General features: G+C 57.1%; 1 protein-coding gene across 3 annotated transcripts in view; it reads left to right on the top strand.

Moving 5' to 3' along the window:
• LOC116495986 (kinase suppressor of Ras 2) overlaps positions 1–7,260 on the top strand; it is a 55,411-nt gene extending 48,151 nt beyond the window's left edge. For 2 of the 3 annotated variants that reach the window (XM_032198775.1, XM_032198774.1), the window contains 4 exons: positions 634–767; positions 3,594–3,725; positions 5,287–5,416; positions 5,703–5,840. In XM_032198775.1, the coding sequence (XP_032054666.1) occupies positions 634–767; positions 3,594–3,725; positions 5,287–5,416; positions 5,703–5,840 (534 nt within the window). Of the gene's footprint in view, positions 1–633; positions 768–3,593; positions 3,726–5,286; positions 5,417–5,702; positions 5,841–6,598 lie in introns of those variants that run through there. The other variant, XM_032198773.1, reaches the window with a different exon arrangement.
• Positions 7,261–15,246: the final 7,986 nt, after the last annotated feature.

Below are 15,246 nucleotides of genomic sequence, written 5' to 3' on the forward strand. Positions count from 1 at the left end.
CCTTCGGCATTAATCCTTGGGTCCTTCCATCTGGAACAAGTTTCCCCAGTCTGCTTAGGAGGATGAAAAGTGGGGCAGCACCACGAGCCTTGCAGCCAGGATAAATGTCCCCAGCGCCGTCCCGTTGAGCTACGTGTCCGCCCGCAGGCTGCTCCATCAGATGCCGCGTAACAAGCCCGGTGCAGCCGAGTTTGGATTTCCCACCCGCGGCCTTTTTTTTTGCCTCATTAGCAATAATTTTAATTAACCGGCAAGTAGTTTTTCCTAGGGGAAGGGAATTAAGGCAGGACTCCTGCGAGGCTCTTGTTCCAAGTCTAACCGTGCCGGTGCGCACGTGGGAAGCCCTAATGGCTCCGGCAGGGGATGTGATAGTGGGATGGAGAGCGTTGCCTTGTTCCCCCTCTGCTCCCAACCCCAAAAGAGAAGGAAGGCGAAAACATCACCATCAATTTCCCAGCGGAGGATTTCAGGGATGCTGCTTTGCTTTGCCGTTTCTTCCTCTGTGTAATCAATTAATCAGGGAGCAGTCGTGGGGTTGCCCCTTTTCTGGAGTTATCCTCTTTGTTTGTGCTTCTTGTTCAGTTCTTTCTTTTTTTTTTTTTTTTTTTTTTTTTCGTCTCCCTTCTGCCCTAGGGGATGGGGTACCTGCATGCCAAGGGGATCCTTCACAAGGACCTCAAGTCCAAAAATGTTTTCTATGACAACGGGAAGGTGGTGATCACGGACTTCGGCCTCTTCAGCATCTCGGGTGTTCTCCAAGCAGGCAGGTAGGACACGGCGCGATGGCAATCCTGGGTTTGTCCCCAGTCCTGGAGCTCCCCTTTGAGCTGGGGACATGGCGGGACCCCAAAAGCTAATCTGCATGTGGCTGCCTGGGTCTGCAGCCTTGGTGGGCACCAGGACAAGGGGGCCTTTGGGTGTCCACTTCACCAGGGTCAGGAAAGCTGCCTTAATTCCTTGTCCCTTCCCCAGTGATATTGCTATAATCCGATGGCATCTGCTCCATTCCCTGCTCCTTGGCTGCTGAATGATGCCGTGCTGGTGACCTTTTGGATGCTACAGACATCTGGCCGTGGTGTCTGCACCAAGCCAGAGCATGGAGCAGAGCACAGCAAGCAGAGAGCCAAGCTCGGGACATTTACAGCATTACAACGTTTCGTTATCTCTTTCAGTTTGAAGTCAAGCATATTTCGTAAATGTTCCCTATTATTTTTTTTTATTATTTTTTAAAGTGTTTGGGAAGGTTTGCAAGCTGTATGCATGGCAGCGCTGAGAGTTTCAGCAGTCGTTCAAAGGAAGAAAAGCAAAGCTGGGTGGGGGAAAGGAAATGAGGGGAAAAAGAGTAGAGGTTTTATTTTCTGGTTTGGGTAATACTGAACAAAAACCATTGCTGGTTGTGTGGTGCCCAGCTGGCCTTCTGGGGCTGCTTTTGGCCTTACCCACTGCACATGGTGCTGCTGGAGAGGTTGTGGCTGGGGGGACTTTGCTCCTGCCTGTATGAGGCTGCAGCTCACTGCAGCAGCAGCAATAGGCTTTGGGTAAAAATGGGCAGATTTTGCCAGGGGGCAAAGATTTTTCAGGAATGAATGTGTTGTGGATGTGTCCCACGGTTGGTCAGAGCCTATGATATTTCCACGATGTTATCATCAGCAATGCTCTGGAGATAAAAAGCAAAGTGGGGCACTGGGGAAATGGGAACCTGGTGCTGTGGGTGATGCACGGCTGTCTCTGCCCAAGATCGGGATGACATTGGGGGATGAAGCCACGAAGACTGCTCAGGAGAGGAAGGAAGGCACACGGGGCTGGGCAGAAATACGAGGTGTAACAGGAACAAGCAGCATTTTGCTAGGAAAATGGAAATCCTTCAGGAGGAGCTTTGGGGATGGCTGCCCTGGACTGCTGGCCCCCCAACGTGTCTTCTGCTGGTGAAGAGCTAGGGGAAGGCTGGGATCTGCACTCATCATTCACCACAGGTTCTGAAGCAGAAAGTGCCTGCAGGTCTGGTTTCCCTGCTCAGGGTGGCTCCTTATGGCTGGCTACGCTCTCTGGCAGATGAGGAACAGGAATCGAGCCCAACCTGGGTTCCCTGGAGGCTCCCCACATGTGTGTGAGCAAATGTTTGCAGGTCAGGTGAAGGTTGGGGATGTCACTTTATGTGACTGAGGACTACAGCCTGGCTGGTTTTCCCAAGGGCTAAAAAATGCTGGGGTTTCCAATTCCTCCCAGCACAAGGCTGCCTGGAGTTCATGCGAGCACCCAGCACAGCGAGGCGCTCACCCTGCTAGATGTGAGAAGGCTATTGAAACTATCTTATCCTGGTGATCTTGTCTTTATTTTTTCCTGTATTTAAACATCGCAGGGCTCGGTAAGGCTGCTCTGTAATTAGGAGAGGCGTGGGGTGGCTTGGAGTAGGCTGAAGAGCTCTTCTGCTCTCACTCTTGCTCTGCCGTTTAGCAGTGGTGCTCGGCACTCAGCTGGTGGTGCTCCTCTGGTAGTCAAAGCAGGCAGGGCAGTTATGAAGGCAGGCGAGCTTTTGTTACAAAACCTCAAATTGTTGTAATTTCACCAAATTTGGGATTGCACTGTCCGCATGATGGGGCACCAAGGAGAGGAGCCATCGAGTCCCAGGGCTCCTTCAGCGGTCGTGCGCTCTGTGCGTGTCCCCACACATCCTTGGGAAGGCGTCGAGGCACAACCTGGGAAAACTTCCTCCATGGGAGACAGTGAGCTCTGCCTTCTCACGGGGCAGTTCTGTTACCTCCTGAAGAATGACGCTGCCAAATTCTTCACTGGCACGCAGTGAAGCTGCTTAACATCTTATCACCCACCGGCTGCTCTGCGCTCCCTGCCTGCTGTAGCGCCAAGGCGACATCGGCTCCTTTCCAGCCCTCCTGTGTCCCACCACCGTGGTCAGGAACATGTCCCCACCATGGCCACCTCCTTGCTGCTGTCAGGGGAGAAGCATTAATTTGGTGAAGCAGCTCCAGAAGGAGCAGGAGAGAGCAGAGAGAGGCACGAGTTGTGCCACCGGTGCATCCTAGTTGCTGTGGGAGGATGAAGGGAGGAAGCCACCAGCATCATCCTCAGCTGCCGGCCAGATGTATTTGTAACCAATGTATTTGTACTGGCTGGGGGAAGATCTTGAGGAGGTAGGGAAATTATGGCCTGGAGGGGCTCTTTGGGGTCGAACACCTGAAAACACTCATTTCTGGGCTGCTATAGGGTTGGAAGAGACCCTCGGAGGTCCCTAGCCCCTGCTCAGATCAAAGCAGAACCAGCGCAGGTGTTTGTGCTGTTGGGATTTACCCAAGATAATGCTTTACCCTGCTCTTCCAAGGCATTTTGGCACAATGGTCACAGTGAGGACCATGACAGAGCAAGGTGCCAGCCCCAGTTGTGCTCCACCACCTGGCAGGGACAGGCACGAAGCCACCACGCCTGCTGGCATTGATCCCAGGGGGGTTAAAGCCCAGCCTTGTGAGGATGCCCTGGGGAAAACCAGGTATCAATGGGCAAAAGGAGCAGGGGCTGGGGGCTGCTGGTGGCGATGCCTGCCCTGTGGTACCCATGGTCTTGTCTCCGTGTTTTGGCAGGAGGGAGAACAAGCTGCGGATCCAGAACGGGTGGTTGTGCCACCTCGCCCCCGAGATCATCCGCCAGCTCTCACCCGACACCGAGGAGGACAAGCTGCCCTTCTCCAAGCACTCGGATGTTTTTGCACTGGGGTGAGTCCCTGCGGCGTGGTCTGAGACCATCACTGGGCTCAGGGCATCATCCTGCTTCCAGAGAGCTTGGGTTCAACCCCCTCGATCACCAAGTCCTCCTGTTTCACGTGTAGACAAGGGTGACTTGGGGAAATTGCCTCTTCCTGGTATGGGTAACGATGAGGAAGCTCCTGGAATGGGATGGGGATGAAGTGGGATGAGGATGGCATGGGAAGGGAATATGATGGGATGGGGTTGCAGTGGGATGGGGATGCCGTGGGAAGGGACCACAGATCCCAAAGCCACCAACCCCCCTGATTGTCCCAGCTGGATGCCTGCTGGTCTGAGCGGCGGGGGCTGAATGCGCAGGGGGAGGAGATGCCAAGAGGCTGAGCAGAGGAGAATTGATGAGTCTCCTTCAGTGGGAGCATTCAGCCGACCGGCTCATCGCTCCGGCTATTTGTCTAGAAGAAAGCATCCTTTATGGCAGGAGCCCCATCACGCCCCAATAAAACCTTTCCCGAGATAGGCGGGAGGTTTTATCTGGAGGATTAATTTTCTCGTGCACACCTTGAAGACTGCGGGCCACGGTGGTTACTTTACGTGAAGCTCTTATCTGAGGCAATATTTCCATCAAAACCGCCGTAATTAAAGCTGAAAGGGTTTGGAGCTCTCCTCCCCCCGAGGTAGAACTTGAGCACAAAGAAAAAAAAAAAAAAAAAAAAAAAAGAAAGAGAAAAAAGAAGTAATTAAGGGATCTGGTCAGGCTAAGTGAAAACTGGTTACTTTGTCTTTTTAATTCGAGAATGAGCAATTCACTAAAGGAGCCAGCAGTTTCCTTTAAAGATTTTCTCATAATTTCACTCTTTCATGTTTCTGTGCCCTCCTGCGAGCTGGGCAGGATGCCGGACGGTCCCTGTGGGCTGTCACTGTCACAGCTCCCCTTGGAGATAATTCCCCTCCTGTGATTTGGGGACAGTAACAGGGAAAGAGCTTTTAGAGACTCTGGGAAAGGCGAAAAGTCAGCGCTCAAGCTCCCGGATAGAAACCTGAATTTTGCAGCATTTAATGCATCCAGGCACCACCAAAATCCTGCAGTGGGTTCTCCCTGTGCCCACCGAGCATCTTGTCCCTGCTGCCTGCCTTGTGCTGCCGAGCACAGCACACGCAGATATTTTATCTCTCTTGAGTCCCTTCGCAGCAAATTTTATAAACGTGGAGCAAAACAATAGGCATGGACAGGGCTGCCTGCCTGCAGCATCACCGCACGAGATTGATGCTGCTTCGAAGTGAGGGGGAAGTGGCTGGAGAATCCCATGTGGTGGAGCTGTTTCAGGTCTGGGGATGATTCCCCCGGGCTGGGATGTTCACCTTTCCCCTGCTCGTGCTCCTGCGTGCAGGGATGGAGGGGAGCACTGATGTCTTTGTGACGAGCACCGAGCATCTCCGGCTGTAAGGACAGGCAGTCAGACAGGCTGTGGATGGGTTTGGGGCAGGGAGAGGTGGCTGCAGGTGTGGGATATTGAGCCGTGCCCCCTCGGGGTGGCTCCTTGCTGCCCCTGATCCTCCTGTCTCCCACCAGCACCATCTGGTACGAGCTGCACGCGCGGGAGTGGCCCTTCAAGACGCAGCCGGCGGAGGCGATCATATGGCAGGTGGGGCGGGGGATGAAGCCCAACCTCAGCCAGATCGGGATGGGCAAGGAGATCTCGGTACGTGCTGTGGGGCAGGCGGATCCCTGCATGCGTGCGCGGAGGGGGGATGTGCTTCGGGAAATGCTCCGTGCTACCTGCAAGCGAAAAAAATAATCAAAGGGTTCCTCGGGTGAGGTTTGGTCCTGCTGCCACTGTGCCAGCTTGCACCTCAGCCCTGCACAAGGATGTGGGGACGGGGACGGGGCTCCTTGCAGGGGATGCGGGGTGGATATGGGGTGCAGGGGTGGGTGGTAGGCGAGGGAATGGCTCTGGGTGCTCACGTGCTCGCCCTGTGCGGCTGCAGGACATCCTGCTCTTCTGCTGGGCCTACGAGCAGGAGGAGCGCCCCACCTTCACCAAGCTCATGGACATGCTGGAGAAACTGCCAAAGCGCAACCGCCGCCTTTCCCACCCGGGGCACTTCTGGAAGTCGGCGGAGTAAGTCCCTGCCCACGCCCCCCTGGACCTAGGGGAGAGGTGGGGGTCCCCTAGGGTGAGCTAAGGGAGAGCAGCGAGGGCAATTCTGGCTGCTGCAGGTCCTGCTTGTGCCCCACCGAGGGCTCTGAGGCACAGATTTTTCCTCCTGCCCCTGATAACCAAACCTCCCTTCCTTCCCTGTGCCCCAAAGCTGGGGGCTTGAGTGTCCCCTGTGCCACCTGCGTGTCCCCGTGTGCTCGGTGCTCCCAGGAGCAGCACGAAGCCGGCAGTCAGACGGCCCCAACATCACCCAGACTTTAAGCCATTAATCAGGATGGAAGTTAATTGCCAGCCCATGCTCCGAGCAGGCACCAGGACGGCTCTGGCAGCCGGGCAAGGAAAGCTGAAGGTTGATGAACCCCAAAGCAGCAGGCTGTGCAATTACTCAGTCAGCTCTGAGCAGGTTTTGCACCAAGCCACACTCGGGCTGCCCGGCAGCTTCCCCTTTGTTACCGGCCCCATAACCTGCTCACAGCTGGCTCCCACCCTAGTGCCTGGTGCTGGGGCCACAGATGGGTCCTGGGACCTCTCTGGTGCAGGAGCATCCCTGCACAAAGGTTCTGGGGAAAAAGGACAAAAAGCCCCTGTGGGGTCCTGCTGTTGCTGCAAGCCCTTTTCCCCTTGGGAACCTAACCGGTAACACGTCGGCAGGATGGGTGCGGAGGGTTTTTGGGGAGGTTTCTGCAAAACCACCCTGACTCTGCCATTTTGTCCCCTTTCCAGGCTGTGACCGGAGGAGCTGAGGGAAGGTGCCTTCCTCCCCCTGCGCTTCTCCTCGTCCTCACCGCTTATCCTCCAGGCGCCGTGGCAGAGCAGCGGGCGCTGCAGGATGGGAGCGCTGCCTGCTCCCCGCAGCCTTCCTCCCCGACGGAGAGGGGCCGGTGGCCGGGGACCTGTGGGGACACCGCCACGGCAGGGGGGTGACAGTGGCCGCGTGCACGGTGGCTGCGTGGCCAGCACCCTGCCAAGCAGGGCTGGGCGGCTGCAATTTAACACCAGGGCTTCTCTGATCCCAATCAGCATGGTCAGTGCTCACGTCGCTCCTTCGGGGCCGGCTCGCTTTTTGGTTCTTAGGGATTTTATTTAATTTTCTTTTTCATGAAAAAAAAATAATAATAATGGGGGGGGGACAAGGGGGGAAGTGCTGCTGATTCACGAGTTCCGTGCCGCTGCTATTAGCTGCCCCCCACCGGGAAATGCATCCGCAGCGTCCCGCTCCTCGGCACCCCGTGGTGGGCAGCGGTGACCTTTCACAAGTGGCTTCTCCGCTCCCGGCCGTGCCCACTTAGGCTCCCCCCGGCTCTCCCTCTCAGCAGGGCACAGCTCCACGGCCCCGCTAAATTAGCCCTTGGCCCCAGCGCGGAGCTAATCAGCCGACCTCTCCGCCTCGCCTGTCCCCTTTGCTTCGGGCTCTCTCCAGAAATAGCTGCGCCGTGCCAAGGGCTGTTATTCGGATGCTCGAGGGCTGGACAAGCTTGTGGGTTATTTTTTTGGGCTTGTCTATAGAGCAGCGGGAGCAGGCTCTGGTTGTACAGAGCTCGCATCCCCTTCCCGGCCCCATAGCTGTCCCAGCACCCCGGACATCCACCATCCATCAGCCAAAGCCCCGAGCTCGCTGCTCTTGGGGCAGCATCTTGGGGCCGGTGCCCCGTCTCGTGCCGGTGTTTCCCTCTCCCTGCCAGCTCGGCTGGGTCCCCGAGCCTATTAGATGAGCTGTCAAGTGACAGCAGAGAGCAAATTGCGTTCTCAGGCTCTAACCGAGAGTAATTGCTTGACAGGAGCTGCCCTGAATAATTCAGTCGTGGTGTGAGTTGGTTTTAATTCGGAGCTGTTACACAGCTCTGCAAACTAACCGGCCCTGTGGTGTTTGCTGCTCCTCCGACCGGCTCTTGCTGGTGTTTTCTGCTGCTGTGGCTGAAATCGATGAGGATCAGAAGCCTCTGCTGAGCGCTGGAGGTGGGAAGAGCCGTGGGAACGGAGAGGTCCCAGAGGCTCCTTCCTTAAGAAGGTCCTGGGAAAAGGCTGTTCTGGACGGGGCTCAGGCTGGTGCTTTTGGGGCACGTCCTGTGCCGTGCTGTCACATCCCTGCTGCTTTGCACTAAGCGAGGAGGAGGCAGTGGGCCCAGGTCTGTGTTTGGCCATGCACGGGGTGAGCCTAGGTGAGCATAGGGTGCACGCCAGGCTGTGCCAATTCCCCCTGCACCCGGCAGCACTGGCCCTTCGCGGTCCCTCTGCACGATGCAGCAGAGCTTGGCGCAGCTGGTGAGCATCTCCCCGTCCTGCTGATGTAGGATGCTCAACATCTGCTCGCTCTCTGCCTCCTCCACGTCCCTCCTCTTCCCTCACTCACACAAACCAGCTTCATCTCACCCTGGGCCACCACGACGGTGTCCTCTGCTGCCTGCCCTCCCCTCCCAAAGCCTCCTCTTGCACTCCCCATCCTCTGTGCGCGTGCCATAAGTGTTGCACTAAAGCTCGGAGCCTCTCTGAGTTCTCACCAATGCCTTTGCTTGCAGCAGCCCCGGGGACTGTGGGGCTCTGGGGATGGGGACTGGTCCCCACGTCCTGTCCCCACCGGTCCTGTCCCTGTTGCTCATGCTGGCAGGCTGAGCACCCACAGCTCTGTGCGCCCTGGGATGGGCACGAGGGGGAATCCACAGCACGGGCACTTTGTCTCCGTGTTGGAAAGCTCAAGGAGGTGATGCCGTGGCTGATGCTCAGCATCAGGGGTAGCAAGGTCCTCTGGCCTGGTGGGCACCGTGCAGATTTGTGGTGGAGGCACTTGAAAGACTTTCTGAAGACCTGCTGTGCTTTGGGAGTCTGAAGGGAGCTGAGGGATGCTACAGCCAACAGGTCTCACCCAACCCAGCTCTGCTCTTTCTGCCCCATTTTTTCTTCCTGGGGGCATCTCCCCCAGGCCACGAGCAGAGGGAGACGTCGCACAGTGGCACCAACAAAAAACTAGCTGCCCTCTACTTACCATAAGCGAGCCCAGAAGAGCAGCTCCCTCCCTTCCATTCAGCGCAGCAGCGGCTGTTTGTGCAGCCGCGTTATTTGCATCATGCCTTCTTATTTCTGAAAGTCTTAATTATTTAAAAAAAAAAAAAGAAGCAAATCTTATTTATTTATTTATCGTTTTTTATTTTTTTTTTGACTCCGGCTTTGTGCGTGGGTTTTTTTTATTTTTCCTCTGGTTTAAAAATATCCAGCCCTTCAGCACGGAGGGGATGTGGGAGCCGCTCTCCACAATGCCCCCTAATAGGACATCCGACGGCGCGAGGAGCTTCCTCCGCCCGCTCCATCGAGCGGCACGAGCCAGAGGGGAGGCAGGGATTTATTTGGGGATGCTCTGGGTGGGAGCCAAGACGGTTTCGGTGATGTTTTAAGCAACAACTCGATGCGTAGGGAGCCGTCCCCAAACCCAGGGGACGTCCCCAAACTCAGCGCCCTTCTTGGGTGGCTGAATTAGAGCTGGGTGGGGTGCCTGTGGCTTGGAGCTGCTCAGCCTTTGGTTTTGGCAGGTGCTGCTGCAGGCTCGGTGCAAACAGCTCGGTTCAACATCTGGGGACAGTGGGACACGTGTCCCCACCCCACTGGGCACCTCCTGTCCCCTGGGGACCACCAGCCCCCCAAACTATGCCATGCTGTGGGGTGGCGCAGGGTGGGAGCCAGCGGGGCAGCGGGCACACTTTGCCTCCCTTCCCTTTAATTTATTTTAATTTAACTTGGTTTGCAAATAAGTGATTTCTCGGGAAGCTTTGTCAGCCTTCTTGATTTCCGTTCCCTGTAAAGTACGCTGTTACATTTCCTTGTACATAAGGTATATATAAATATATATACATATCTCTATATGTATGTATATAGATATATACATATATAACAAGCTCTGAATCCTGTACAGTTTCAAACTGAACTCGATGGCTGCTTTGTTTTCTCCGTGTTAGTTCTGACCGTTGCAGAATGAGCTGGTTTTAATTTCCCGTTTTTCCTCTTTCTGTTTTCTTTTTATAAATATATACATAAATATATATATATATATTTTGTTGTTGTCGTTGCAAGACTCTCGTCACTGGAAAAGAACAATTGTTTCTGGTGCAAAAAAATAAAAAAGAAAAAAACACACACACACACACACAAAAAAAAAAAAAAAAGCTGAGAAAGGCACGATGGATCTCCCCGATGTAAATTTGTACAGTAACATTTATAACGTTTTCTACACTTTAAGAAAGTATTTATAATTTCCGCTGTCTGACTGAGTGCGAATCTCCGTGACCTGCAGAACTGGTTAGCCCTTTGTTCCCGTGGTTTGTCGTGCAGTGTTTGGTGAGGTGACAGTGTATGAATTATTTATGCCAATAAAAAAAACCACTTGGAAAACCAGCGCGCCCCGTGTGCCCACCTTTGGTGCTCGGGGGGGGACACACACCGCATCTAACACCCCCCCCCCAGACCCTCCTCATCCTCACCAACATCCCGCTGACCTGGGGCTTGTAATTAGGGCGATAATTCACGGTGAATACCTGGGAGGGGAGCATGGGGAGATGGGTAAAGGGTAGAGCAAGCAGGAGAATAAATCTCAGCCGGGCTGTGCCGGGTGCTGCCGGGGGTGCTCGTCCCCAGCCGGGGCCCCCCCAGGACGGCTGAGCCCCGTGATGGAGCGCTGGGGGCGCCGTGCATCTGCTGCTCTGTTTGCTCGCTTCTCCCACGCTGTTTTACCGGGGGGCCACCATCCATCTGCCAAAATGCCCGTCGGAAAGCAGCGGCGGGGCCCTTATGGTAGGTGACGGGGAAGAAAATCGCGGCGGGTTCATGATTTCCCCCCCCCCCCCTTCCTTCCTCAGCCCCTTTCCGCATCACCATCGCCCGGGTGCTTGAAAGGTAAAATAATGATGGCTCGCCATTAATAAACCATGAACCCGCAACACGTTCCCCCTGTCGAGGGCTTTTCATCTTTCAAAGCCTGCAGGAGGCGGTAAGCAATTAGGGCAGGCGCATCCTGGGGGGGCAGCGGGGCCGGCTGGGGGGGGATTTTTGTAGGACGGATGGGGAAAGTGAGACTGGGAGGGACGGGAGAGGTGTTGGGGACTGGGGGCAAAGAGCCACCACTTGAAACCTTGTGTGCTCAAGGCTTTGTCCCCCCAGAAGCTGATGGGGATGCTGGATTCACCACAGCATCACCGTACCTATGCCATAACCCTGTGGGTTCCCCCATGTGGACTGGGGGGGGGGTCCCACTGGCCTGGATTGTAACTGGTTGGCACTGGTGGGGGACTGGGCAGCACCACGGGGGCAGAGCCACTGATTGATCCCCCTGCCAAGCCCAGGGCAGGGGGTGCTGAGCTCTCATGCCTAACGAGGTGCCAGCACCACTATGGGGATAAATCCATGCTGCGTCCCCCGGAGCAGCCCCAATGACAGCATTTTGGGATTTGAGGCTCCCCGGGACCCGGATCTGCGTGTGGATGTGTTGCAGAGCCACACGAACGCACGCACGTGTCCGTCATCTCCGTCTCCCTGCCGATGAATCATGAGCCATTAATATTTCACAGCGGAGGACAGGCGCGCGGCGTCAAAGAGGAGCTGAAACGCTCCCGCTGCCAGCTGGGGACAGGGCTGGGGACGTGGTGGTGGCACGGTGTCCCCGTGTCCCCGCGGCTGCTCGGATCACCCCCCTCCCTCCAGACACAGGGGTTTATCCGTGCACATCTTCCCCAAGAATTAAATGTATGCTGAAGCCATTTATTGGCATGAACTTAAAAAAAATAATAATCAGATGTGCAAGTGCCAAACCCGTGCAGCTGCTAGACCTGGATGTCACCACGGAGGGGACCGCGCTGTCACCAGAGGGGTGGCTCCAGGCACCGCTTCTCCCCTGGTAGCACAGCAGAATGGGCTCGTTTTCCCCCGTCTGCTCTGGATCGGCAGAAAAAGGAGAAAAAAGCCTGGCTGGGAGCCAGATCGTGAGCCCAGAGGGTGAGAAACTGTGGGTGGCCCCCGGGCAGCGCCTCCACCCACCCCAGCACCAGGATGCGGCCGTGGGGAGCCGGGGCTGGGGGTGCCCGGATCGGATCGGTGCCCATGGCCATGCTGGATCCTGCCTGGCACAATGGGGCATTGTTCGCCCGCCCTGATTTATGTTTCCTCCTTGTGCTTTCTCAGGAACCTGCAACGAGCTCTCGCTGCTGGGGTGCCCTGGGCCGGTCCCTGCTGGGCACCAAGGGACCCGGGGGGGGTCCTGGCACGGGCTGGGGATCCGTGAGCCCTTCCCTAGGGTCAGGTATCTCGTCAGGGGCCATCCTGCCCAGGGGCTGGGACAACCCAAGCCCTCTCCATCACTGATGCTCCAGAGAGCAACATGGGGAGCCCCGGGCAGGCGGCTGACGATGCTCCGACTAATTGGCTGCTTGCGCCACGGCCGCCCACCCTCTAACAGGATTGCTGCTCCCAGCTGGGGCAGGGCTGCTCCTGCTTTGCTGCTTGCAGAGATTAACGCCAGCCAGGGCTCGCAAGGGAGCTGCCCTTGGGTTTCCATCCTGCCCTACCCACCTGGAGGGGAAGGGGGTGCCTCGGTTCCCCCCCCCCCGTGGTGCCCGCCTGCCCTCCCCACACGTCTCGGTGCTCCCGTTGCTCAGCAGATTCCCTTTCCTCACCTCTATTTTTACCCTGCCCTTGGGTGCCCGTCTCCCGAAATCTGAGCCCCGCTGCCTTGCCCCGTGCCCAGGGACCTTGCAAGGCTCTGCCTGACTCCGGCACCCTGGGGACCCCTCCTGCCCCGGGAAGGGGCAGAGATTTGCAGTTCCCAGCTTTGTGCGCTATCCGCCGCAGCTGCAGCTTCCTTTGAGGGGTGAAGAGCCACACCATGCCCTGGGCACAGGTAGAAAGACCAGCTAAAGGCTTTCCAGTGCCTAGCAGCTGTTTATTCCTTGTTTTTTCTTGGGGGTGGGGAACAGGGTGGTTTTCTGTGTTTGTATGGCAAGCTGTGAGCCTGGGGGTGTCGGGCAGGGATGCTCTGCGGTACCTGCTGGCTCCGTGTCCCTGGGGAGCTGCAGGGGGGACACCAGAAACCTTTTTCTGCATGGGTCTGGCAGGAGCAGAGCATCCTGAAGCTGGGAGGGGGCACAGGTTGTCCCCCGTGGGGGCAGCAGTGGGAACAGGGCAGATCCCACCAGGCTCTTCCCTCCACTTGCAGGAAAAGCGTCCTGCAGGGGTGAACCAGCCCCTCTGTGGCCAAAGCGATTTATTTCCCAGAACCTGGAACTGCCTAGGGGCTAGGAGAGAGAAAGCACAAGGCCCCTTTGTGAGTGGGGTCGGGAAAGGGCTGCCCCAAGACATCCCAATCTGTCCCCAAACATCCCAAGCAGAGCCCAGGCACGGCTGTGCGAAGTGCTGCATCTGCTTGCTGCCTCTGCTCCCTGCGCTCTCATTTCCTCTCTCGTTTTCTCTTATTTTTGGCTGCAACCTTTTCTCCAGCACCCTTGTGGGCACGGGTCCGTGCTCACCCCTTCTCCTCTGCGGTGCCCAAACCTTGCTCCCAGCCCAGCCCCACAAAACCAAACCCTCTGGGGGCTGTTTGAGTTTTGCCTTTCCAGCGGGGTGGTTTCTCTTGGGCTCCGTACCCAACACCCCGATGCCATCCAGGAGGTTTGCTGGGAATGTGCCGGGTAGGAGTCAGTCATGGGGAAGCCCTCGCTTTTTGGCTGGGTGATTTCCACCTGCTCCTTCCCCTGGGCTTGTCCCAGAGCGATCCAGTGCCTGGAGGAAAATGGATTGCCCCATTATGGGTGCTTTATGGGACACCTTAAATACAACGCAGAAGCCGTGGCCTCCCGGGGAGCACCCACCCACACCCACCCCATCACCCATGGGGCCGTGCTGCCTCCGGGCAGCGCTGCTGCAGCACCCAGGGGACACCGGTGAGTGGGGCTGGGGGCTCGGGAAGGGCTTTGGTGGTGCAGGAGGAGGAGGAAGGAGGAAACCTGGGGCTGTGCGTACCTCATGGGGCTTGGATCCTGGCCTCAGGATCATGCTCAGGCTCCTAAAGGTGCAGGTGGGAAGTTTTTGCATGGGGAAAGCCTGGATAGGAGGCGACAGGAGGGACCCTGGTGATGATCTGACCTCGAAGCCCCGCTGTAATTAATGTGGAGCCCTGGGCCACGTCCTAATTCTCAGGCTTTGCAGGGGCTGAAGCCACGGCGAGGAGAAAAATCAGTGCAAAGCCCTCTGAGGTGCCTGCAAAGGGCTGTTATCTCCTGACTGAGCTGGGGGTGGCCTTCAGATGAAACCCCACCACCAAGGACAAGAATGCTCCTTGCATGCTCTTCAGGGGCAGACTAAAACCAAAGCCTGCTTCCTTGTAGGCAAAATTCCTTGGGCAAAACGAGAGCCTTACTCACTGTGGTGTGGAAACAGGCTTTTTCCTGGGAGTGGGTCTTGTCAGGCCTTGGGGAAAGGGTTTTTGCAGTGGGGAAGGTCTCAGGGCCCTGCACAGCACCCAGCTGGTGCCATGGGCTGCAGCCCAGCACTGCCTGCAGGGCTTCGTCCTCTTTTTTTTTTTTCCCCTCCTTAGTGGGTGTTTGGAACACAAATCCAACGCCCTCTCATCTTCACCCTGCCTCCTCCAAAACGCACCTGGGCGAGACCCGAAACCGCCAAACGCCTTGAAAATGAGCTGGAAAAATGCAGCTTGTGCGATTTGGGAAGGCGCAGAGCAGCCTGCACCTGCGGAGGTTAAAGTTACTGAATAACCAGCGCCTCCACCAGGGACCCCTCGGGCTGTGACGCCCCACGGGTGTTTGCTTTACCCCAAATCGCAGGCAATGCCCCTGCTCCCACCTTTGGGGACCCCAAGGGGCTGTCGGGCAGATCGGGGTCCCCGGGAGGGCTGTGGAGCCGGGCACGGGAGGGGACGTGGCTGGGCCCCGGCGAGGGCGAATGCCACCGTGGGAAAGCTGGCTGGGGCTGCGCAGCCGGCTCGGCACAGCTCAGCCAGCCCTCCCGCGGCTCTTCTGCAAGCAAGCGCGGTTCGTGGAGCCGCCGGGAGCTTTCTGTCCCCATCTGGACAGCCCCAGGATGCAGCCGGAGCCGTGGAGCCGGTGCGTGGCTTTTGTTCGCTCGTCCTCCCCGCGACGGACCCCGCGTGCGGGGGCGCGATGCCGGCGCACAAGTAAGGGTGGGGTGGCCGTGTCGGTGTGGCGAGCCCGTCCGTGGGGTGTCCCCGTTGTCCCTGCATGGCTGGGAAAGGGGAGGAATGGGGGCAGATGTCTGAGCTGTGACTGAGCTGGGAGGTTTCCAGGGGACGCGCAGAGGTGGCGATGTCAGGGCTATGGGGTGGCCGCGGTGGATGTCCCAAGCGCCCTGTCCCCTGCTGATCC

The sequence above is a fragment of the Aythya fuligula genome, chromosome 17, assembly GCF_009819795.1.
Source record: "Aythya fuligula isolate bAytFul2 chromosome 17, bAytFul2.pri, whole genome shotgun sequence".
NCBI lineage: Eukaryota > Metazoa > Chordata > Aves > Anseriformes > Anatidae > Aythya > Aythya fuligula.